Source organism: Cervus elaphus, chromosome 1 (assembly GCF_910594005.1).
Source record: "Cervus elaphus chromosome 1, mCerEla1.1, whole genome shotgun sequence".
NCBI classification, from domain to species: domain Eukaryota; kingdom Metazoa; phylum Chordata; class Mammalia; order Artiodactyla; family Cervidae; genus Cervus; species Cervus elaphus.
The window spans coordinates 49,649,983-49,675,726 of NC_057815.1; the positions used below are offsets into that span (position 1 = coordinate 49,649,983).

Sequence of the window (25,744 nt, forward strand, 5' to 3'; positions counted from 1 at the left end):
GTTCCCCGTGATTTAGTTTTAGTGATGATTTCTTTATTTACTCTCTTAGACTCTTTACTTTGCTTAGAGGAAGAGTTAATAATACTACTGAAACTTTGTTTAACTAGGAATAATTTAAAATTGTTCCTAAAGTATCATTATTTAGATTAGGAAATAATATCTTACATACTGTTATTTCAAATTTCTCTTGTGCTGTGAAATTAATTATTAGCATGATAAAACATTCCTGACTTACCTGGTTTGATACCTGGGTACTTAAGGAGCAGAAATATTGCTTTGCAATCAATTATGCTAGATATTTATAACATGTTAGTTCTGTATTATATCTTTCCTTTTTTCCTTAGAAAAAGTTTATTGAAATAGAAAAACTTAGATTTGCGAAGGAAAAGGGAAAACATAGCCATGCAGCTGAGAATTATATAGCATATCAAAACCCTTGATTAAAAATAAATAAGAACTGAAGTTCAACTCTTAACTTTTGGTAGTGGTATTTTTCTCATGTTATTTATAAAAACTGGACAAGATAAATATAATAAACTCTTGCATTTCATTAATTATGTATTGTTTTATGGACACTAATTCTTTCAAAGTAATAGGAATTAATTTTGGTATTTTTCACTTTTATGCTGAAGTGTTAGGTTTACATTCATTTTTAATGTGTACATATTATGGTGACACATACTATAATATTGTGATACTATAATGTTGTAGTTTTTTATCTTAATTTCCAAAAGGTATTTTAATTAACTGAATTAGTCTTCTCCTAATTAGCTGAAGACAACTCAGTCAAAATACTAAAATTTGAGTAGTCAAACTCAGATAATGAAATACACTGTATATTTTTTCATTGTTTTGAGGACTGTGGCACTGCCATAACTGTATTAGATGTTTACCAGTCAATCATGTAAAACATAGTTTCCTGTGTAGAGTGGTCCAAGAATTCTGGGTGATGTTTAGTTCTTTTTTTCCAGGATTCTTTGGAATCCTGCATGAGTACTGAATTCAAACATGGGCTTAATCTTTCCCTGTACATAATGCAAATTGGACTTCTTTACTTATTTTGACCTCTTTGATTTTTGCATTTGTGCATGGCCAGAAAGGGGCAAAGTCTGATCTGATGAACTGCCTCTGTAAAGCTAGTGTCCTGGTAATATAGTTGAAGTATGTGGCACAAGGAGGATGAATACTTGATTTTTAATTTTTGTCCTTACCTGGATATTATTTTGAATGGTAAATTTGAAAATATAAATTTCATTTAATTTTATCTACTTTATATGTCCTCATTTCAAGTCAGAAACATCTTGGTAGAGGCAGTAGTGTCCTCGGCCTATGTAGTATTTAATAACAACATGCATCTTCTGGACTTCCTTCTCTCACCTTACTTGTTTTACATTATGGAATATGCTGAGTGCTTACTGTGTATGTATGACCTTAGAGGGCTGGCAAATAGATTTTAGGTGAGAAACCTATTTTTCAAGAGACTTTCTCACAGTTTTGAATGTTAATAAAGTGGTATGTCCTTACTTTTATTGCCCTGCAGATAAAGACAATCAGTGATTGTTACTATTTTCATGAGCTGTAAATATAGACATGCAAAGACTGCTTTATTTTTTTCCTTTCAGTTTCTTCTACTGAAATGAGAATTTATATAGCTAGATTAACTCAGCATTATGGTGAGGATTAATTTTCTAATAGAAATGTGAATGTTTTTAATTTATTAACCGTTTAGTTAATGACTAGCTCTTATATAAAGCTGTGTCTTCAAACATATTTGATAAATATTTGAAGTGTATGTTCATGTTGTCCATATAATTCTGTTTTCTCCTATGAAGTTTTAGCATTCTTTTCCTGGAGCTCTGAAAGATTTCAGGTCTATTAATAGAAATGAGAGACATATTTTAGCCTGTTTTACATTTAGTGTATATCTAATCCTGGTTCATGACCTTGCTCTGAATTTTCGATCATTACTAGTAAATTGAGATTTTGTCTTGATCATTATAATATGTCGACTCAACTCAAATTTTAACCAAACAAGTTATGCTTTAGCATTTATATCAGTGATTATCAGTTTAGTATGATGTTGTAATATATGTGAAAAAGTTTTTTAAAAAAGTAACAAAACTGAGTAGGAGAGGAAGTTGAAGACATTTTGTTGATTATTCTTACATATGACCTAATGTTATATCCAGAAATTTAAACCTGATTTGAGGAAAAGTAATCTCTGATAGGCATGACTTTGAAGATTTCTTTCTTAACCCCCACACCTAACATTGTCTTTTCTTTGATTTTATCCTAGAAACAAAATATGTATAGAACAATGTATACACCTTGTTTCTGAATTAAAATCCAAGAGAATATTTTGGAAATTAAATGCAAACTGAACATATACATATGCATAGAGACCCTATTGGCAGGTCACTCAGAATCCAATTTTTAATCACAGTGGTAGATCACTTGTTTAAGCCTAAGAAAATAATTAATAGGAAAGCCTGGAAGAAAAGGAGGAAAGGAAAGAAGGGAAGAAGTAAGGGAAGGAGCAAAGACTTTCACTTAATAGAATCAAGCTGACTTCTATTTAGAAAGAACTTTGGCTCCTGTGATAGCTAGTTCTTCATCAGCAGTTTCCCAACACACTGATCTGGATTCCATCCATTCCTTGATTGATTGATCATGTCATGGACAAATGTTAATTGTTTTCACCAATATGTTCTAACCATGCAGTGGTCTTCTCATCTCTTACCCAGGGGCTCACTGTCTTTGCCTAAGCTTATCAAGCTTCTGAAACCCTTTAGATCCATCTTAACCTTACTGTCATTCTGAAAAATTCAAGGAGGATTTAGAAGTTGGAGAAAAAATGAAAGGGAAAATGCTAAGGAGATAGGTACTGATATGGGAGAGAAAAAACATTTGGAGTTGAAATAAGTATTTTAAATATAATTTTAAAAAGAGGTTATCAGAATTTTGACACTTGGAATGTTAAAGTATAATGGGAGTATGCTTTGCACAAGGATTGAGTATTTAAATCTGCTTTCCCTTTTGGAAACGTGGCCTGTTTATTAAAATTTGAGACTTAAAAGATGCAAGTAAGTAGTTATAAGCAGTAGCTCTAGTTTCAAATCTACCTGGTCAGAGAAAAAATAACTCATTGATAAAAATTTGCTAATTATTAGAACACTCTTAAATGTGAACTTCTCTAAGCTTTATTAATCTTAAAGAAACAAGTGTAATAACTTCCAAAATCTAGTCTGCTGTTTAGAAATGCAGTAGGTCAAATAACATTTAAATAAGGATCTTCTTGAAAAGATCATGTGTCTCTTTTTATATAAAGGTTTTAACTGTTTTTATTACTGGGGGACAGAGAATATCTTGACTTTATTTTCTTTGCATTTTACTCTAAATGGGTGTTTACAAAAGTTGCCATCTGTGTACTTCTTTTTTAAGGAACAAGGAGTTACAGGTTGATTATTCTCTTCTCACTTGAAAATTTGTCATACTTCCTTGAACAGCACACAAATTTTGCTTGGACTTAAAAAAAAAATCACCTGAATTAAAAGGGATAATATCTAAACTTAAGCATGTAGAAAAAAGCTCCTTGTTCTGTTCTATTAGTCTAAAGAAATGATAAAGACTGGCTGAATATTAATTAGCTAAAATTATAATACCAAGATAAGATTATTGAGCATTGTCTTTTTTTCTCCTGGGAATAGTGTAAATAATTTTCCAGCAAAAAAAAAATTTAGTTGTGGTATTTTATAATAGATAGAATAATATACTTGTTTATATCCTAGGGTTAAAGCAGCAACAACAAAAAAATCTTTGATCGTTTTTGAATGATAGAATTTCTCCATTAGCTCCATAGCCTTCTATATTTGTAATATTTTAATACTTATCTAAAACATGTATAATATTTTTAATACTTACTTTTTTATTTTAATAGATTCCTCCTGCATGGAAAAACTACTTTCAAAAGATTGGAAGGAAAAAATGGAAAGGTTAAATACCAGTGAACTTCTCGGAGAAATTAAAGGTACAGTATACAAAATATCAAACATATCAATGTAGAAATGTTATTTTGTACCACAATACATCTGCTTATCTTCTGTACCCTAACATTAAATTCTTACCTCTAATATTTATTTATATTTGAGAGGGTAAATATATAGTGTGTTCCTGAGCTTTTATTCTTTTGTAATGTTTATAGAATGAAAATTTTACCTTTTTTTTTAGTCTATAAACATATAACTTACAGAACAAACTACTTCATTAATTTCCTCCTTGGCACAGAAGGAAAACAGTAGCTTTAGCTGTACTGTGCTTAGTCACTCAGTTGTGTCTGACTCTTTGTCTGCCAGACTCCTCTGTTCATTGGGGTTCTCCAGGCAAGAATATTGGAGTGGGTTGTCATACCCTCCTCCAGGGATCTTCCGGACCCAGGGATTGAACGAGGGTCTCCTGCATTGCAGGAGGATTTTTTACCAGCTGAGCTACCAGGGAAGCCCATAGTTTCATTTGCTAAACAAAAAAGTATGAAAAAAATGTTACGTCAAAAATGAACAAATTAAATAAGATGATTTTAGTTCTTCCCTTTGAAATTATAGTAGCTTAATTGATGGCATCCGGTCCCATCACTTCATGGCAAATAGATGGGGATACAGTGGAAACAGTGGCAGACTTTATTTTTCTGGGCTCCAAAATCACTGCAGATGGTGATTGCAGCCATGAAATTAAAAGATGCTGACTCCTTGGAAGGAAAGTTATGACCAACCTAGACAGCATATTGAAAAGCAGAGACATTACTTTGCCAACAAAGGTCCATCTAGTCAAGGCTATGGTTTTTCCAGTAGTCATGTATGGATGTGAGATTTGGACCATAAAGAAAGCTGAATGCCGAAGAATTGATGCTTTTGAACTGTGGTGTTGGAGAAAACTCTTGAGAGTCCCTTGGACTGCAAGGAGATCCAACCAGTCCATCCTAGAGGAAATCAGTCCTGAATATTCATTGGAAAGACTGATGCTGAAGCTGAAACTCCAATACTTTGGCTACCTGATGTGAAGAGCTGACTCATTTGAAAAGACCCTGATGCTGGGAAAGATTGACAGGAGGAGAAGGGGATGACAGAGGATGAGATGGACCCCGACTCAATGGACATGGGTTTGGGTGATGTCCCAACTCCCATCGGGAGTTGGTGATGGAGAGGGAGGCCTGGCGTGCTACAGTTCATGGGGTCGCAGGGTCGGACACAACTGAGCGACTGAACTGAACTGAACTGATGAATCCAAATCACTAATCTGAATTTTTTTGCTGGTCAAAAATGATCAGCTGTAGTAACTATAACAAGGAGTTTACAGAATGTGCTATTTATATTTATTACTGGATTCTGAGGCCTAGTTCCCTGTTCAAATTCTGGCTCTGTCACTTACTAGATGAGTGACTTGGGGCAAGCCACTGAAGGTTTCAATGTTTTGAATTCCTTGTATCTAAAATGAGGATAGTAAAAGTACTTGGGCTTCCCAAGTGGTGCAGTAGTAAAGAATACGTCTGCCAATGCAGGAGATGCTGGAGACACAGGTTCAATCCTTGGATCAGGAAGATCCCCTGGTGGAGGAAATGACAACCTACTCCATTTTTCTTGCCTGGAAAATCCTATGGACAGAGGAGCCTGGCGGTCTACAGTCCATGGGGTCACAAAGAGTCGGACACGACTGAGCACACACAACGAAAGTACCTACCAAGGCTCATTAAGAGAATTAGTATATGTAAAGCTTTTAAAACTGCTTGCCCTTAAGAAAACCTTCATGAGGGAAAGTTGTGGTTGTTATTAACTGCCCATAGGATCTTAGGTTAATTAATCTCAAATAGATTTCACAGGACTTAAAATTTCATGATCTCTGACCTGGCTGAGGATGAGCATCCTTATTTTAAAGATAATTGATTGGCATTATTATTTTGAAACAAGTTAAGAAGTGGGCAGTCCCAATCCATTACAAAATTAAGCTGCCCTATCAGTTAAGCAGTTATACTTTTTGCCCAGCTCCCTCTTGTTGATTCCTTTATGGAGATGAAGTACTGTATCACTAGCTTTTGGTTTTGTGGATAGAATCTGTTGTCATTAATTACTTTTCTCGGTCATCCCTTATAGATAGTCATCACTCTATCTATCACTCTGTCACTTAAACTGACAATTTGAGAACTTAATTACATTCGTTTTCTGAATTTATCAAATGACTTCAGGTGAATATTCCCATGGATAATTTCTCATTTAAGATGAACATTTGGTGATAACTATCTGATGAAAATTTTATTTTGAATTTATTACAGAATATTGCCTAGTATTCAGACATGTTATGTTCACCTCAAATGAAGAGAAAGGGTAGTCATATCTTTTCCAAGGAATAATTAATAACATTCTATTAACTAATGCAGTATCAAAATCAAGTGGAAAGTGGGTAGTATTTTGAATTTCACTCCTTCTGTTTTGAACTCATAAAGGCTATTTGCTATTTTGGAAAAAAGAAAAGAAACTCAATTTATAACTGACGTGTAGAAAGTCATTAGTGACATATTCTTTATCCAGCTGCAATAACATGGTTTGTGCTACTCTGCACGTCATTCTCTGTTTTCTTCCTTTTCCAAAGTCATTGGTTTTATGACAGTGAGTACAGAAATGGTTTATGCAAAGGCAAGCTTTTGCCAGCATGAATGATGGGGGTCTTGTTTTCTCTCAGTAAAGTGGAAGCTAACATTTTATTATGTTATGATTCAGCATCAAGTTTTTATGATTTGGGTTATCTTTCCAATCCCACTTTCTATATTTCTTTATTTTTGATTCAAAAATGCAAAAACTGTACTAGTTTTATGTAGTCAAAATCTCAAAAGTGAAACATGCAAAATCAGGCTTTTCAAATTCTTTAACTTTTTGTTTTTCTGGATTCTGTTTGTAAAATGTGAACTTTCATTTGTGTGCTGCTCTGTTTTTATGGGCATAGAAGATAAGATTCTTACTAAATTTTTCATTTTTATTTACTCTACATTAGTGTCTGTTTTTACATCTTTATATTTTGCCAGCATAATCATATAAAAAGATTCCAAAAATATGATAAAAAACAAAAAATATTTAGTTAAAGTAGTATTCAAGTAGTTTCATTGAGCCACTACTAAAACTCAACACACACTTTTATTGTAGGTAAGATCAAGTCAGTTATTAGTCACCAAAATTAGTTCTAATTATTCAGAAAATTTAGGGTGATTTAAATACTATTTCCAAGAAAAACATACCTGGGGAATTTCGTGGTGTTTCAGTGGTTAGCCCTCCATGCCTCTGCTACGAGAGTGTCGAGTTCTATCCCTGTTTGGGGAACTAAGAACCTGCATGCTATGCGGTGCAGCCACAAAATAAATTAAAAAAAAAAAAAAAAAAGGAAAAGAAATGAAAAACATACTACTATTGGTTTAGTGTTTATCTTAGCAATGTGTATTTATATATTTCATTATTTTCCCCTCTTTATAAAATTCATATGTGTTATAAAAAGAATATAAACACACTTAAAGGAAAATGATTGTCCTTTAATTCTACCTATATTATAGTGTATATCCTTTCCATTTTAATGTGTGCATATGCCTTAGAATTATTTTCCCTTAAAATTAGAATCATCCTTTTACTATTTTTTTGTAATTTATTTTTCTCACTTAATGATATATTATGAATTTCCCTATGATTAGGTTGTCTTCTAAAATATTACTTTTATTTGCTGCAAATATGATATAAAGTGAGGTTCTTATAATTTAACTGAGACTGTTATTCAATATTTAAGGTTTTATTGTTTGTCATTATAAAGAAAACCTTGAATATGGCTAACTTTTTAGTATTTTCAGTGTTAATTAGTAATTATTTTTTTAGGATATATATATATATTCTGAAAAAGTGAAATTACCCGGTTGAAGAATGTGTTCTTTTTAGAAAGACTTTTAGTTCATATTTCCACATTGCCCTTCAGATAGAATATAGGGTTCTGTGCTCTCACTAGCAAGTATTTCCTTGCCAACTATGATTATTTTAAACATTCCTTGCCAGTTTGATAGAGGAATATAACATTGTTGCTGATATAATTTGAATTCATTTGATTTTGATTGATAATGAGAAGTTTTACATAAATTCATTTGGATTAAATGTCTCTTCCTTTGTAAATTGTCTGCTTATGTTGTTTGCCCATTTTTCCTTTAACGGATTTGTTTAGTTCTTACAGTTTCATAAGACTCTTTAATGGTACTAGCCTTTCTTTGTCATATTTGTATATTTTGTCATTTCTTTACTTTATGGTTTTGTCATCAAATCTTTCCCTCCCTGTTTTAATGCTCTTTTTTTTTTTTCTTCCCTGTTTGGGGCTTGTTTAGAAAGATTTCTCCCAATCTAAAATTATATTCTACTGTATTTTCTTCCAATTCTTTGACTATAATTTTATACACTTAACTGTTTCACTCCTCTTGGATATACTTTGATGGATAATTGCAAATTTTTTTCTCAAGCAGTTAATCAAATATCTCTGTATCATTTATTAAATAATCCATGTTATCCCATCTGACTTGAAGTAACATCTTTTATTACATATGGACTGCATATTTGCAGCTACTCTCAGTTTTTGGCTCTGTTCCATTTATCTTTCTATCTAAACTTTTAAAGTGTAGGCTGTGTTAATCACTGTAGCTTTACAGTGTTTTTGAACAGTATTGCAAGACCTCATTCAAAATTTTTCTTTAAGGTGCTTGTATACTTCTGTAAAATTTATCTTGGATTTAGAAGTTGCTAATTAAAGTTGCAAAGTGATTTTTTAAAAGATTATAAAACTATAGGGTAGCTAAAATCTTTTTAATGTTGAATCTTTCCATTCCAAATACTTATTCAATCAATTCTTTTATGTTTCTGAATAATGTTTTATTTCTTATATATAGATTCAGCACATTTCTTTTAATGTTTCCTCTATAATATTTAATATTTTTATTTGTGAATGGTATATTTTTCATACTACTCTCTTTTTGTTACTATGTTTAGGGATGATATTGAATTTTGCTGGCTCATTTTATAACTTCCCTTTTTGTCAAGCTTGTTAGATTTAGTCATATTTCAGCTGATATGTTTTCTCCTCTTTTCTGGCAGTTATTTGTTCCTTTTTTTCACCACTTCTTTTAATACACTGCCTAGAATGTCAAGAATAATATTAGGAAAGACAGGTAATAGCAAGTATTTTAGTTTTTAGTTTATGGAATTGTGTTTGTTTAAATATTTCACCATTAAATATTATATTGACTATTGATTTAAGATATTTTTAACCATTAAAAATATTCTAGTTATACTTTATTAGGAATTTCTATGATAAATTGCATTTTAGTTTATGGTATATCTTATTGGTTTTTGTTTCTCAAATTAACTGATGAAATAAACACTGATTAGTCATGGTATAGTCTTTTTTTAATGTACTTCATACTTTTATTTGCTTATACTATAGTTGTTATTTTTGCATCTGTATTTGTAAATGAGATTAGTTTGTGGGTTTTTTTATTTATTTATTTTTTTACTTTTATTATCTTTGTTAAATTTTAGTACCAGAGTTGTGGAATTGAAAAGCTTATCCTCCTTTTCTATGGAAGATGGCTATGTAAAACTATTGAACAGATAACATCTTACTTAGTGAGAATCTGTATTTATATTCTTTGTGTGTCCTTTGCCCTAAAGTATTGTAGGCAGCATATTATAGGCTCTTTTCTTTTTTTTTTTTTAGAATCTTATCTACCATGCTATATCTTTTGATTGGAGAATTTAGTGCAATGACATTTAAGGTAATTATTAATTTGTTTTGTTTAGTCACTAAGTCGTATCTGACTTTCTACCACCCCATGGACTGCAGCATGCTAGGTTCTTCTGTCCGTCACTATATTCCAGAGTTTGCTCAAATTCATGTCCATTGAGTCAGTGGTGTTATCTAACCATCTCATCCTCTGCTGCCCTTCTCCTTTTGCCTTCAATCTTTCCCAGCATAGGGTCTTTTCCAATGAGTAGGCTCTTTGCATCAGGTCCTGAATATTCATTGGAAGGACTGATGTTGAAGTTGAAACTCCAATACTTTGGCCACCTGATGCGAAGAGCTGATTCATTTGAAAAGACCCTGATGCTGGGAAAGATTGAAGGCAGGAGGAGAAGGAGATGACAGAGGATGAGATGGTTGGATGGCTTCACCAACTCAATGGACATAAGTTTGAGTAAACTCTGGGAGTTGGTGATGGACAGGGAGGCCTGGCGTGCTGCAGTCCATGGGGTCGCAAAGAGTCGAACAGACTGAGTGACTGAACTGAACTTGGGCCAGGTGGCCAAAGTATTGGAGCTTCAGCATCAGTCCTTCTAATGAATATTCGGGGTTGATTTCCTTTAGAATTGACTGGTTTGGTTTCTTTGCAGACCAAGAGACTCTCAAGAGTCTTCTTCAGCACAGTTTGAAAGTATCAGTTCTTTGGTGCTCAGCATTCTTTGTGGTCCAACTCTCACATCTGAACCTGACTACTGGGAAACCCATAGCTTTGACTATACAGACTTTTGTTGGCAAAGATCTGCTTTTTAATATGCTGTCTAGGTTTGTCACAGCTTTTTTTCCAAAGAGTAAGTGTCATTTAATTTTGGGCTGCAGTTACCATCCACAGTGATTTTGGAGCCCAAGAAGATAAAATCTGTCACTGTTTCCACTTTTTCCTCATCTGTTTTCCATGAGGTGATGGGGCCAGATGCCATGGTCTTAGTTTTCTTGAATGTTGAGTTTTTAGTCAACTTTTTCACTCTCCTCTAACCTTCATCAAGAGGCTCTTTAGTCCCTCTTTGCTTTCTGCTATTAGAGTGGTGTCATCTTCATATTTGAGGTTGTTGATATGTCTCCCAACAATCTTGATTCTAGCTTGAGTCATTCAACCTAGCATTTCACATGATGTACTCTGCATCAGTTCAGTCGCTCAGTGACTCTTTGCAAGTCCATGGACTGCAGCATGCCAGGCTTCCCTGTCCTTCACTATCTCCCATGGAAACTCACGTCCATTGAGTCCATGATGCCATCCAACCATCTCATCCTCTGTCAACCGCTTCTCCTCCTGCCCTCAACCTTTCCCAGCATCAGAGTCTTTTCCAGTGACTCAGCTCTTTGCATCATGTGGCCGAAGAACGGGAGTTTCAGCTTCAGCTGAATATATAATTCAGTCCTTACACTGAATATTCAGGGTTGATTTCCTTTCAGATTGACTAGCTTGATCTCGTTGCAGACCAAAGGACTCTCAATTCTCCAGCACCACAGTTTGAAAACGTCAGTTTTTTGGCACTCAGACTTCATGATCCAGCTCTCACATCTATACACGACTACTGAATAAACTATAGCTTTTACTAAAGAGACATTTGTTGGCAAAGTGATGTCTCTGTTTTTTAATATGTTGCCTAAGTTTGTTGTAGTTTTTCTTCCAAGGAGCAAGCATCTTTTAATTTCATGGCTACATTCACTGATTTTAACCGTTGCTTCTTGACCTGCATACATGTTTCTCAGGAGACAGGGAAGGTGGTCTGGTATTTCTATCTCTTTAAGAATTTTCCACAGTTTGTTGTGATCCACAAAGGCTTTAGTGTAGTCAATGAAGCAGAAGTAGATATTTTTTCTGGAATCCCCTTGCTTTTCCTATGATCCAATATATGTTGGCAATTTGATCTCTGGTTCTTCTGCCTTTTCTAAATCCAACTTGTACATTTGAAAGTTCTTGATTCATGTACTGTTGAAGCCTAGCTTGAAGGATTTGGGGCATTCACTTCCTAGCAGGTAAAATGAGCACAATTATATGGTAGTTTGAACATTCTTTGGCATTGCCTTTCTTTGGGATTGGAATGAAAACTGACTTTTTCCAGTCCAGTGGCAACTGCTGAGTTTTCCAAATTCACTGACATATTGAGTGCAACACTGAAATAGCATCATCTTTTAGGATTTTAAATAGCTCAGCTGGAATTCCATCACCTCCACTAGCTTTTTAGTAGTAATGTTTCCTTAGGTCCACTTGACTTCACATGTCTCCAGCATGTCTGGTTTTAAGTAAATGTTGTGGTTATCTGGGTCATTAAGACACTTTTTTGTATAGTTTTTCCCTGTTCTTGCCACCTCTTCTTAATCTCTTCTGCTTCTCTTAGGTCCTTTCCATTTCTGTCCATTATTGTGCATAACTCTGCCTGAAATGTAACCTTGGTATCTCCAGTTTTCGTGAAGAGATTTCTAGTCTTTCTCATTCTATTGTTTTCCTATCTTTCTTTGAATTGCTCACTTAAGAAGACTTTCTTATGTCTCCTTGCTATTCTCTGGAACTCTGCATTCAGTTGGGTATATCTCTTCCTTTCTCCTTTGCCTTTCTTTTCTCAGCTATTTGTAAGGCTCAGACAACCACTTTGCCTTCTTGCATTTCTTTTCCTTGGTTTTGGTCACCACTTGCTGTGCAATGTTATGAACCTCTGTGTATTGTTCTTAAGGCATTCTGTCTACCAAATCTAATCTCTTGAATCTATTTGTCACCTCCAGTGTATAGTCATAAGGGATTTGATTTAGATCATATCTAATAGGTCTAGAGGTTTTCCCTACTTTCTTCAATTTAAACCTGAATTTTGAAGGATACTGCAGTGGGTGACCATTCCTTTCTATAAGGTATCTTCCTAACCCAAGGATTGAACCATGGTTTCCTACATTGCAGGTTAATTCTTCATCATCTGAGCTATCAGGGAAGCCCATATATACATACTCCATCTTTTTTTATCCATTTACCTGTTAAAAGGACATTTAGGTTGTGTCCATATTTTGACTCTTGTAATTAATGCTGCTATGAACATTGGGGTATATTTATCTTTTTGAATTAATGTTTTCACTTTCTTGGATATATACCCAGGAGTAGAATTGCTGGATCATATAATAGTTCTGTTTTTTAGTTTTTTGAAGAACCTCCATAGTGTTTTCTAGAATGATTGCACCAATTTACATTCTTACCAACAGTTCACAAGGGTTTCTTTTTCTCCATATCCTTGCCAACTTTGTTATTTGTGTTCTTTTTGATGATAGGCATTCTGTCAGATGTGAGATGATACCTCATGGTTTTGATTTGCATTTCTCTGGTGATTAGCAGTGGTGAGCATCTTTTCATGTGCCTGTTGACCATCTGTATATCCTCTTTGGAATCTGCCTGCAGTGTGGGAGACATGGGTTCAACCCTAGGTCAGGAAGATCCTTTGGAGAAGGGATTGGCAACCCACTCCAGTATTCTTGCCTGGAGAATTCCATGGACAGAGAAGTCTGGTGGGCTGCAGTCCATGGAGTTGCAAAGAGTTGGACATGACTGAGAGACTTACACTTTTGCGCCTTCTGCCCATTTTTTAATTGGGTGATTGGTCTCTTTGATGTTGAGGTGCATCAGCTTTATGTATGTTTGAAATATTAACTCATCAAATATTTGCTCCCATTCATTAGATTGTCTTTTCATGTTGTGATGGTTTCCTTTGCTGTGCAAAACTTTCAAGTTTAAATTAGGTCTCATTTGTTTATTTTTGTTTCTTGATTCCTTTGCCTTAGGAGACAGACTCAAAATATATTGCTATAGTTTATGTCAAAGAATGTTTTTCCTATTTTTTTCTTCTAGGAGTTTTATGATTTCTGGGGCTTCTCTGATAGCTCAGTCCATAAAGAGTCTGCTTGCATTGCAGGAGACCTAGGTTAGATCCCTGGCTTGGGAAGATCCCCTGGAGAAGGAAAGGGCAACCCTCTCTAGTATTCTTGCCTGGGAAATCCCATGGATATAGGAGCCTGGCGGGCTATAGTCCATGGGGTCACAAGAGTTGGATACAAATTAACGACTAAACCTACCTACCTTACGTTTAAGTCTTTAATTCATTTTGAGTTTATTTTTTATATGGTATGAGAAAATGTTCTAATTTCACTGTTTTACATGTAGCTGTCCAGTTTTCCCAGCACTACTTATTGAAGAGACTGTCTTTTCTCTATTGTATAGTTTTGTATCCTTCATCATAGATTAGTTAACTGTATGTGTGTAAGTTTATTTCTGGACTCTATTCTATTCCATTGATCTATGTGTCCATTTTTGAGCCTGTACTATATTGTTTTGGTTACTGTAGCTTTGTATTGTAGTTTGAAATTAGGGAGAGTAATATCTCCAGTTGTGTTCTTCTTTTGTAAGACTATTTTGTCTGTTGTATTTTGTATTTTTACACACATTTTAGAGTTTTTTTAGTTCTGTGAAAAATACCATTTGTAATTTGATAGGGATTCTATTAAATCTTTAGATTGTATGGATAGTATGGTCATTTTAATAAAATTAATTTTTCCAAAAATGAACATGATATATCTGTCCATTTGACTATAATCTTTAATTTTTTTTATTAGAGTCTTATAGGTTTCCAAGTATATGTGTTTTACCTCTTAGATATGTTTCTTCCTAGGTAATTTATTCTTTCTGATGCAATTATCAATGGGATTGTTTCCTTAATTCCTCTTTCTGCTAGCTGTTTTTAGTTTACAGAAATGCAACAGATTTCTGTGTATTAATTTTGTATCCATCAACTTTATGAAATTCACTGATGAGCTCTAGTAATTTACTAGTGGATTTTCAATGCATAGTATTTTCAACACATAGTATCATGAGCTTCCCAGGTGGTACTAGTTAGTGGTAAAGAACCTGCCTGCCAGTGCAGAAGATATAAGTGATGTGGTTTTGATCCCTCAGTCAAGAAGATCTGCTGGAGAGGGTATGGCAATCCCCTCCAGTATTCTTGCCTGGAGGATCCCATGGACAGAGGAGCCTGGCAGGCTGTAGTCCACAGTATCACAAAGAGTTGGACACGACTGAAGCCACTTAGCATGCATACACATGTGTAGTGTCATGTCATATATAAACAGTGACAGTTTTATTTCTTCTTTTCTAATTTGGGTTCCTTTTATTCTATTTATTTACTTATTTTTCTTTTCTGGTTAGCTGGAGCTAAGACTTTCCATACTATGTTGAAAAAAAGTGGCAAGAGTGGGCATCCTTCTCTTATTCCTAATCTCAGAAGAAATGCTTTCAGTTTTTCACTGTGAAGTGTGATGTTATCTGTGGGATGATCATTCAGTTCAGTTGAGTTCAGTCGCTCAGTCGAGTCCGACTCTTTGCGACCCCATGAATCGCAGCATGCCATCAGCAACTCCCAGAGTTTACTCAAACTCATCACCATTGAGTTGGTGATGCCATCCAGCCATCTCATCCTCTGTCGGCCCCTTCTCCTCCTGCCCCCAATCCCTCCCAGCATCAGGGTCTTTTCCAATGAGTCAACTCTTTGCATCAGGTGGCCAAAGTATTGGAGTTTCAGCTTCAGCATCAGTCCTTCCAATGAACACCCAGAACTGATCTCCTTTAGGATGGACTGGTTGGATCTCCTTGCAGTCCAAGGGACTCTCAAGAGTCTTCTCCAACACCACAGTTCAAAAGCATCAATTTTTCGGCGCTCAGCTTTCTTTATAGTCCAACTCTCACATCCATACATGACCACTGGAAAAACCATAGTCTTGACTAGATGGACCTTTGTTGGCAAAGTAATGTCTCTGCTTTTTAATATGCTATCTAGGTTGGTCATAACTTTCCTTCCAAGGAGTAAGCGTCTTTTAATTTCATGGCTGCAGTCACCATCTGCAGTGATTTTGGAGCCCAAAAATAAAGTCTGACACTGTTTCCACTGTTTCCCCATCTATTTCCCATGAAGTGATGGGACCAGATGCCATGATCTTAGTTTTTTGAATGTTGAGCTTTAAGCCAACTTTTTCACTCTCCTCTTTCACTTTCATCAAGAGACCCTTTAGTTCCTCTTCACTTTCTGCCATAAGGGTGGTGTCATCTGCATATCTGAGGTGATTAATATTTCTCCCAGCAATCTTGATTTCAGCTTGTGCTTCTTCCAGCCCAGCGTTTCTCATGATGTACTCTGCATATAAGTTAAATAAGCAGGGTGACAATATACAGCCTTGATGTACTCCTTTTCCTATTTGGAACCAGTCTGTTATTCCATGTCCAGTTCTAACTGTTGCTTCCTGACCTGCATACAGGTTTCTCAAGAGGCAGGTCAGGTGGTCTGGTATTCCCATCTCTTTCAGAATTTTCCACAGTTTATTGTGATCCACACAGTCGAAGGCTTTGGCATAGTCAATAAAGCAGAAATAGATGTTTTCCTGGAACTCTCTTGCTTTTTCGATGACCCAGCGGATGTTAGCAATTTGATCTCTGGTTCCTCTACCTTTTCTAAAACCAGCTTGATGATCATATATGGTCCTTATTATGTTGAGGTATGTTCCTCACTTTCTGGAAAATTCAACATCAATTTTTTTAATCATACATGGATATTGAATTTTGTGAAAACCTTTTCTGCATCCGTTGAGATGACCTTATAGTATTTATTCTTCAATTTGTTAATGTGGTCTATCACACTGATTGATTTTCAGATGTCGAGCTGTGCTTGCATCCCTGGAATAAATCCACTTGATCATGGTGTATGATCCTTTTAATGTATTGTTGGGTTTGGTTAGCTAATAATTCGTTTAGGATTTTTGTATCTAGATTCATCAGTGATACTGACTTTTAATTTTCTTTTTTTGTGTTATCTTTGCCTCAGTTTGGTATCAGGGTGATATTGGCCTCACAAAAGTGATTCCTCTGCAATTTTTTGAAATAACTTCAGAAGGATAGATGCTAAGTGTTCTCTAAACATGTAGTAGAATCCACCTGTGAAGCCATCTGGTCCTGGATTTTTGTTGGTTGGGAGTGCTTTTTTTTTTTTTTTTAAATTATTTATTCAATAACATTACTGGTAATTGGCCTGTTCATATTTCCTTTCTTCCTGGTTCAGTCTTGGGAGACTATACATTTCTGCAAATTTGTTGGTTTTTTCTTGGTTGTCCTTTAATTGGCATATAGCTGTTCATAGTTGTCTCTTATGATCCTTTGTATTCTTGTGGTGTCTATTATAACCCTTCATTTTTCATTTCTGATTTTATTTATGTGTCCTTCTTTCTTTCTTTTTTCCTTTATGAGTCTAGTTAAAGGTTTATTGAATTTGTTTCTTTTCAAAGAACCAGCACTTAGTTATTGCTTTGTTAGTCTCTATTTTATTTATTTCTGCTCTGATCATTATGATTTATTTCCTCTTACTAACTTTAAATTTTGCCTTTTCTTTTTTTGCTAGTTCCTTTAGGTCTAAAGTTAAGTTGTTTATTTGAGATTTTCCTTGTTTCCTGAAGTAAACTTGTATTGGCTGTAAACTTCCTTCTTAAAACTCTTTTGCTGCATCACATAGAGTTTGAATTGTTGCTTTTATAAAAAAACATATCTCCCAGTACATTTTGATTTCTTCTTTTGAGTTCTTCAGTGATCAACTGGTTGTTTAGTAACATACTGTTTAGTTTCCACATGTTTTTGATTTCTGCAGGTATTTTCCCCTTGTAGTTGATTTCTAGTCCCATGGTGTTGTGGTCAGAAAAGGTGCCTCATATGTTTTCAAATTAGTTAAATTTGAAATTTAGAGATACTTGTTTTATGGCCTAGCATGTGATCTGTCTTGGAGAATGTTTCATTTGCCCTTGAAAATAATGTGTACTCTCTGCTTTTTGATGCAATATGCTATATATATGTATAAAGTCTATCTCATCTAATGTCATTTTAAACCAGTGTTTCGTTATTGATTATCTGCCTGAAAGATGTGGCTTTTTTTTTTTTTTTTAAGATGTGGCATTTGTCATACACTGGAAAAAAATAAATAAATAAAGGAGAAATTGAAAAAAAAAAATGTGGCATTGATGTAAGTGGAATGTTAAAGTCCCCTACTGTTACTGGGTTAATGTCAATTTCTCCCTTTATGTCTATTAATATTTGCTTTATGTGTTTAGGTGGTATTTACAATTGTTGGATCATCTTGGATTAATCCCTTGATCATTATACAATGTCTTTATTTGTCTCTTGTAATAATCTTTGTTCTAAAGTTTACTTTGTATAGTGTAAATATTGCCACCCTGTCTTTCTTTTGATTTCCATTTGCATGGAATACCCTTTTGAATCCTCTTTCAATCTCTGTGTGCCTTTAGATCTAAAGTAAATGTCTTATAGGCAGCATATATACAGAACTTTTTTTTTTTTTTTTGGTATCCTTTCAGTCACTCTATGTCTTTTGATTGGAGAATGTAGTCAAATTATAAAGTAGTTATTGATATGTGTATGCTTTTGCCATTTTGTTAATTGTTTTAGGGCGTTTTGTAGTTCTTTTTGATTCCTTTCTTCTTTTGTTCTCTTTGTGATTTGATCCCTATGTTTAGTATTGTTCGGATTCCGTTCTCTTTTTTGTGTTTGTATTATAGATTTTGGGTTTGGGGTTACCGTGAGGTTTGTATATAATGAGATATATATATATAGTTGCTGATCTCTTAATTTTAAATGCATTCTAACAATCCTATATTTTTTACTCCCCCACCCCCATTGCTTTTTTTGACATCATATTTTACATCCACTGGTTTTGTGTATCCCTTAAATACTTGTTGTGAATATAGATGACTTTAGCACTTCTGTCTGTTAGCCTTCCTACTGACTTTGTACATGGTTGATAAACTACCTTCAGTGTGTATTTGCCTTTACCAATAAGCATTTTCCTTTGGTAATTTTTATGTTTCTAGTAGTGGCCTCTTCTTCACTTAGAGAAACCCCATGAACATTTCTTATAAAGCTAGTTTGGTAGTGCTGAACTCTTTTAGCTTTTTCTTGTCTAAAAATTTTGATGTCTCCATCAAATCTGCATGAGAGCCTTGCTGAATAGAGAGTAGTCTTGGTTGTAGGTTGTTTTTTTTTTTTTTTTTCCTGTTATCAGTTTATATGAATATATTGTGCCTTCTTGCCAGCACTTTCTGCCAAAATGTCAGCTGATAGCCTTATGCAAATTTCATTATGTATAACTTGTTGCTTTTCTCTTGCTACTTTTAATACTCTCTCTACATCTTTAATTTTTGCCATTTTAATTGCAGTTTGTCTTGGTCTAGTCCTTCTTGGGACTCTTTATATTTCTTGGACTTGGATGTCTGTTTCCTTTTCCAGGTTAGGGAACTTTTCAGCTGTTATTTCTTCATGTATGTTACCTGCCCCTCTTTCTCTCTCTCCTCTCTTTCTGGGGCCCCTATAAAGTAATGTTGGTACTTTTGATGTTGTCTCAGAGATCTTTTAAATTGCCCTCATTTTCATTCTTTTTTCTGTTCTGCTTCAGTGATTTCCAGTACTCTGTCTTCCAACTTGCTGATTCATTTTTCTGTTTCATCTATTCTACTATTGATTTCTTCTCATGTATTTTTCATTTCAGTTATTGTATTCTTCATCTTTACTCGATTGATTTCTTTGTATTTTCTAACTCTCTGTTCAAGACTTCTAACTTCCTGCTATGTTCATCCATTTTTCTCCTGAGTCCTTTGATCATCTTTACAATCATTACCCTGAGCTCTTTCTAAGGTAAATTGCCTTTCTCCACTTCACTTAGTTCTTCTGGGGTTTTGGCATGTTTCTTCATTTGGAACTTGTTCTTCTGCCACCTCATTTTTCCTAACTTGCTATTTTCATTTCTATATATCTGTTAGGTTGGTTATGCTTCCCAGTCTTGGAGAAGTGACCTGTTGTAGGAGACATTCAATGCTCCAAGCAGTACGTTTCCCTCTAGTCACTAGGAGTGTGTGCTCAACCCCTATGTGTGCTTCCTGGGTCATTTTGTTGTCATAGGCTGCTACTGTGGGTGATCGTTTAGGCATGGCTTGCCCCCAGTCCATTTGGTTGCCAGATGGAGGCTGCCCGCCACTGATTTGTGAGGCTGGGTCACAAGGTGGCTGGCTACAGAACCCTGGGAGTGGAATTGGGGTCCAGGAGATCCTGTGGCAGTACCTGGTGCCTACCTACTATTGACTGAAGCCAGGTCTTGGGGCTAGCATCAACCCACTGTCAGGAAGAGCCAGATCCTGGAGTCTGGCTGCAGGGTCCAGGGGTCCTGAGCTGGTGTAGAACAATTGGTGAATGGGGCTGATTCCTGACACAGCTGGCTGAGAGGTCCAAGGTGTCCTGGAGCTTGTTGACCTGCTAGGGGTAGGCTGGGTCTTGCCATATCAGGCTAGGAGCTGCAGTTTTCCACTGGCTGGTGGCTGAAGCTTGGTCCTATGAATAGAAAGTGAAGTTGCTCAGTTGTGTCCAACTCTTTGTGACCCTATGGACTATAGCCACCAGGCTCCTCCATCCATGGGATTCTCCAGGCAAGGATACTGGAGTGGGTTGCCATTTCCTTCTCCAGGGGATCTTCCCGACCCAGGGATCGAACCCAGGTCTCCTGCATTGTAGGCAGACGCTTTACCACCTGAGCCACCAGGGAAGTCCACAGCCTTGCTAACGGGTGGGGCCTGGACCCAGGGAATTCTGGGGCTGGTCCCTATTCACTGGTGGCTGCAACTGGGTCCTGGGGTCTCTGTGAGGCCATGAGGATCTGGCTCTCGTGAGCATGTACGTGTATGTGGAGGCAGGTCCTCGGCCATCTGATGGGCAGGGATGTGTCCAGGGGCAGCTGTGGGCTCAGGGGGTCTTAAGGCAGACTTTCTCTTGGTGGGTTAGGGGTGGATCCCAGAACATGTTAGATTTTGTGTGTACCCTTTAAGACTGGAGCCTGTTTCCACAACCTTCTGAGTCTTGTGGAAGTAAGCCCTGCTGGCCTTCAAACTCAAGTGTTCTGAGGGTTTTTCTTCCCAGTGCAGGACTCTTGTGTGGGGGAGCCAATGTAGAACTCAGAACCCTCTTTCTTTGTAGAGAACCTCTGCAATTGTAATTATTCTCCTGTTTATGAGTCACCCACCCAGGGGTATTGGTCTTGACTGTACTATGACTCTATTCCTCCTACCCATCTTGTTGTGATTCCTTCTACACAAATTTAGCTATAGAAGAACTTTTCAGGTAGGTTCCAATCATGTTATTAATAATAAAAAATAAATCTGTAAATAGTTGTAATTTTGGTGTACCTGTGAGAGGAGGTGAGGCTAAGGTCTCTTTACTCTGCCATCTTTGGCAAAAGAATCTCTATGAAATTATCTATCTTGATCTAAATCTAAATAAGAGAGAGGGGAACAATACAGTAGAAGGATACAAGTTGAAATAAAAGTACTGGTAAGGTTCATAACCCATTTGTATGTATGTTTGTTTGAATTGTACCAAAAGAGTAAGGAGGCCAGGATATTTACGATGATGAAACATTTCTAAATGCAAAGGTGGCATACTAAATGATGTCTAGATCATTAGAATTTACCCTGTTTCTATGTATGGATCTAGCCTTCTGTGGTTTATATAGGAGAATCTTAGCCAGTCTCCTTCTTTTACACACATTCCCCTCTATGCTGTGGCTGGCATATCCTCCTTGGTGTGAAGGCGCCTCCCTGGGCAGTGTGCCAGAGAAGCAGTAATGTTGGTTGTTTGAGTTAGCACAAACTGTCAAACACACAGATGATAGAGAGAAAAAAATAATTATGTGATATGAATCAAATAAGGAAAATAGTGTTTTCCTTCCTTCCTTGGTCATTTATGATTAATCATTTAAATATTTACATTTAGGGGTTAGGGTAGATGTGCTTATAGGTACACTCTCCTGATGCTTAGAAAAAAATGACAGTGTCTTTCTGCTAGGGAAAAAAAGTGATTAAACAAATGCTTTTAAATGAAAAATTCTACAAATGATTGCCAATGTTTTTAAGGTTATTTGTTGAAACACAATTGCTTACTATAGTTATTCAACTAAAATGCTTAAGAGATTTGTTCTGGAGGCTACATACTGTTTCCATACTTTAGTATTAAAAACTTTAAGCATTACTCACTGTTGCTTCACTAGGGTTTTTACTAAGAGAAGTAAAATTAGGAACTGTTGTATCAAATAGTGCAGGTATATTACAATTGTGCTTGGTGCATACACTGAATTAAAAATGTGAATTTATTATAATTTTGCTACTATGTGCCACTAAGAGCCAGGTTTCATTTTTAGTTTTGATTGCAAACACAAATTGTTAGAGGAGAGTGCAGGAACACAAAAGTCATGGTTTCTTTCAGTGCATGATAGATCTTTGAAGTTCAAATAGTGTAAGTTATTCTTGAAGTAACTTAAGCAGTGCTGTTATCACCAAAGGGTCAGAATGAATATAACATCATTCCTGTAGAATTATGTCACAGGTTGCTATCTTAAATGCCAGTTCTCTCTACTAGTTTGTTCACTTTATAGTAAGGGCCCAAACTATATCTAAGTACTCTGATTGCTTATTCCATGCATTGCCCTTTATACAGAGTACTCTGTTTTTTCAGGACTAGTAATTCATAGTTACTGGTATTTTCCGTTGTAGGCAATCACAGAAGGACTAAAATGGTTTTCGAAAAGCTGTGACCATACACTTTACATATTCATTTATAAATGAGTTTTTCTTGAATTTCCATTTACAAATTTATAGCAGTTTCTTCATCTGAGAGAACTTGAAAAATCTGGACGCATTTAGAGGTGAATCATCTGCCATTTTTCAACTCCAATAAAATCAGCAAAGTTCGCATACCTAGTGATTTTTGTTGTCTCTTTAGGAAAAAAGATTGAAACAGTAATAATGTGTAGATTTCATGTATTTTGAAAAAATTAAATTGATATTTCTAAGACAATTGCTATATTGCTCTAGAGACCAGCCTGTGAAAGAGATTTAGAGCACATGTAATCTTCTCATTGATTTGTATGAAATAATGTAGTAGAGTATCACTAACTATTGTCTGTATAAATCTGTGTGATTGCAGAAATTCAGAGTGCTATCTAGAATCATAGAATTTCCAAAAATTAGACTTGAAGGAGCTTTGCATATTATGTAATTCAAACTTCTTATTTTCCATTATAGGGACTCCAATATCCAGAAAAATGACTTCCCTAAAATCACATAGTAAATTACTAAGGTGGAATCTTAATTTCCCCTAAATAGCATGTTTATCTTATTTCACATATTCTTTTGGTCATCTTGTAATCAATAGTGAATTATTATTGCAGGACTCATGAATCCCTTTTACTACTAATAAATGCACACCATGGCTAGTTTACAAATATATATGCGTTATAACACAACGACACCCATTTTTAGAAATTATACCGCTTAGCATGAATATAGATATTTCAAAGCTCTCCTTTGTTCTCTTTGTTATAAACATCTTTTTACTTCTTTTGATGTTTGTGTGATATACATGCAAGCAATTAAAACCTCCCCCAACTTGGGGTTGGAGACAAAGTCTTCTTGATTAAAATTCAAACAAATGCTACTGGCAAAAATTGCTACTATATGATTAAGGTCTAAAGTATTATGATACATTAGAATTATTGTTAACTGTTGGGATTAAAAGAAATCGATATGTTGGGGAAAAGATCAGTTGAATCTAATTATAGAAATCAATGTTTACTTAAAAGAAAATACTGAAGTTTAGTAACAGGTTCTGGCTATAAATATAGCACTGGCTAAAGTTGTTCTTTGTTATTATTATATTGACCATGTAATCATATTTTAAATTCATTGAATAAAAATCTGAAACTTCTGTTTTTAGTAGTTAATTTTTATAATTAAAACATAAAACTTTACCTTAAAATCACATCTGGTTTCAAAAAATTCATTATAAAATATTCTTACATGTAAAAATAGTTGCCAAATATAAAATATTCCTATTGATTCCATTTTAAAAAGGCTAATTTTAGCAATAGATACAGCCTAGAGTGAGAAAGGAGGCAAAATTGGTTAGAAGGAAAAAAAGATCCAAAGTATTCTTACACAATTATGATTACATTAAATATGTATTAGTCTATTTGGTGACATATCGAAATAAAAGAGAACACATTTTGATATAATTCAAAAACAAGACATTTCACTTTTTTCTTCCTGATTGCTGTGATGAAAATAAACATTATAACCAGCATGGAGAAGAAAAACTATTACTAATTGCAGCCTAGATTTTAAGTAAAATGAAGGTCATTAGCAATTTCCTGGAAGCCATTCAGATTGCTTACCAGGAAATGGTAGCTAGCAGGACATCTGTAATCCTCCTGTGTGGAATTAGTGAAAACACTGGCGCTTTAATGATGTGTGTTAGACTTAGGCTTATGGTAGAACCTTTGTTTATCAAAGTAGTTCATACTCTTTGAATACAAATGTTTCTATTTCAATATTAGTGAACAAATCCAGAATTAAAAATAGACTTTAACTTCCATCCATACATGCATAAGTACATGTGTTAATACACACCTGTAGATTGGAATGTGACTCATAGTGAAATAAGAGATGGCAGGGTAACAGTAGAGCTATAGGAATCTGGGAATGAAATGTATTTGGGCCTATTGAAAGAAATTTCGCTTATAACTTGGAATACTGATTTCACAACATTTTGGTTGGTGAATTTAGTGCCATTTTTAGTAGCATCTTATGACAATAAAGAGGTAAGCAAAGCTGAGTGAAAAGTGAAAATATCTCATAGACATAAAGTTAAGTTTGACTTATTTTGCAATATAATAGGAGAAATGGAGTCACTAATTTAGAGGCACAGCTTCTCTATATTACCTGAATTATTGTTTGGCTTAATAAGGATAATATCTCTGGAAATATTAAGAGTGAGGAGCTCTGGAACTATTAAGAGTGAGGAGAGCATATGTATGCTGTAATTTATGTAAGAAATTGTATATATAGAAAATTGCTGGAAGGATATTTATTAAAGCCTTAACAGAGGTTGACTATGTAGGGGGTAGTGTATGCTATGGCACAGGGGCTGAAATTTTTATTTGGACTGTACAGTTTGTACTGAAGTTTGTTTTTTTTTTTAAGCCATGTGTAGGCATTGCTTTTCCAATAAAGACTAATTTTATTTATTTATTTATTTATTTGTTTTTTCAGTGGGTTTTGTCATACATTGACATGAATCAGCAATAGATTTACACGTATAAAGACCGAAAGTAAGTCTTGAATTAAAAAAATGGAAGGAATTAGTTTCAGTATTTGTACAAAAGAATATTGACTTTACTACCTACTAAACTTCTGACTTTTTGAGAGAATTAGAGAAAAATGTGTTTAGAGTGGCATGGAGCTGGGAATCAATAAATGCTGTAGGTAGGCAACAACCTTATCAACAACAATAGCATAATTTAGTTCTTGAGAGAGTAAATATTTATTGGTAGAATAGTAAACTATAGGTCTAAAAATTTTTGTTCTCAGAACTTTTAAAATGTATTGAGGACTCTAAAAATCTTTTATCTGTGTGATGTATCTCTTAATACTTTCTATGTTAGAAGTTAAACCTGATAAGTTTTAATAAATATTTATTAATTCATTTACAAGTTACAATAGTATACCTGTTACATATCACCATAAAGATTTTTTAATAAAAATATATTTCATAAAATTAAAATATATATATATATATTTCATAAAATTAAAGTAATTTAGTGAGAAGAGTAGCATTGCTTTTTATTTTGGTAAATCTCTTTAGTGTATGGTTTAATTGGAATTAAATCATATCTGCTTTTGTATTCAATTTGTTGTGATGTGTACTGATTGAAGTATATTGAGAGGGGGAAATGTCTTATAGCCTTCTCATATAATTGTGAATTTTCTTCTA

General features: G+C 34.8%; 1 protein-coding gene across 31 annotated transcripts in view; it reads left to right on the top strand.

The window, feature by feature from the left end:
- SOX6 (SRY-box transcription factor 6) overlaps nt 1–25,744 on the top strand; it is a 677,134-nt gene that overhangs the window by 393,184 nt on the left and 258,206 nt on the right. For all 31 annotated transcript variants that reach the window (XM_043902204.1, XM_043902115.1, XM_043902289.1 and 28 more), the window contains one exon: nt 3,938–4,027. In XM_043902204.1, coding sequence (XP_043758139.1) covers nt 3,938–4,027 — 90 coding nt within the window. The remainder of the gene's footprint in view (nt 1–3,937; nt 4,028–25,744) is intronic.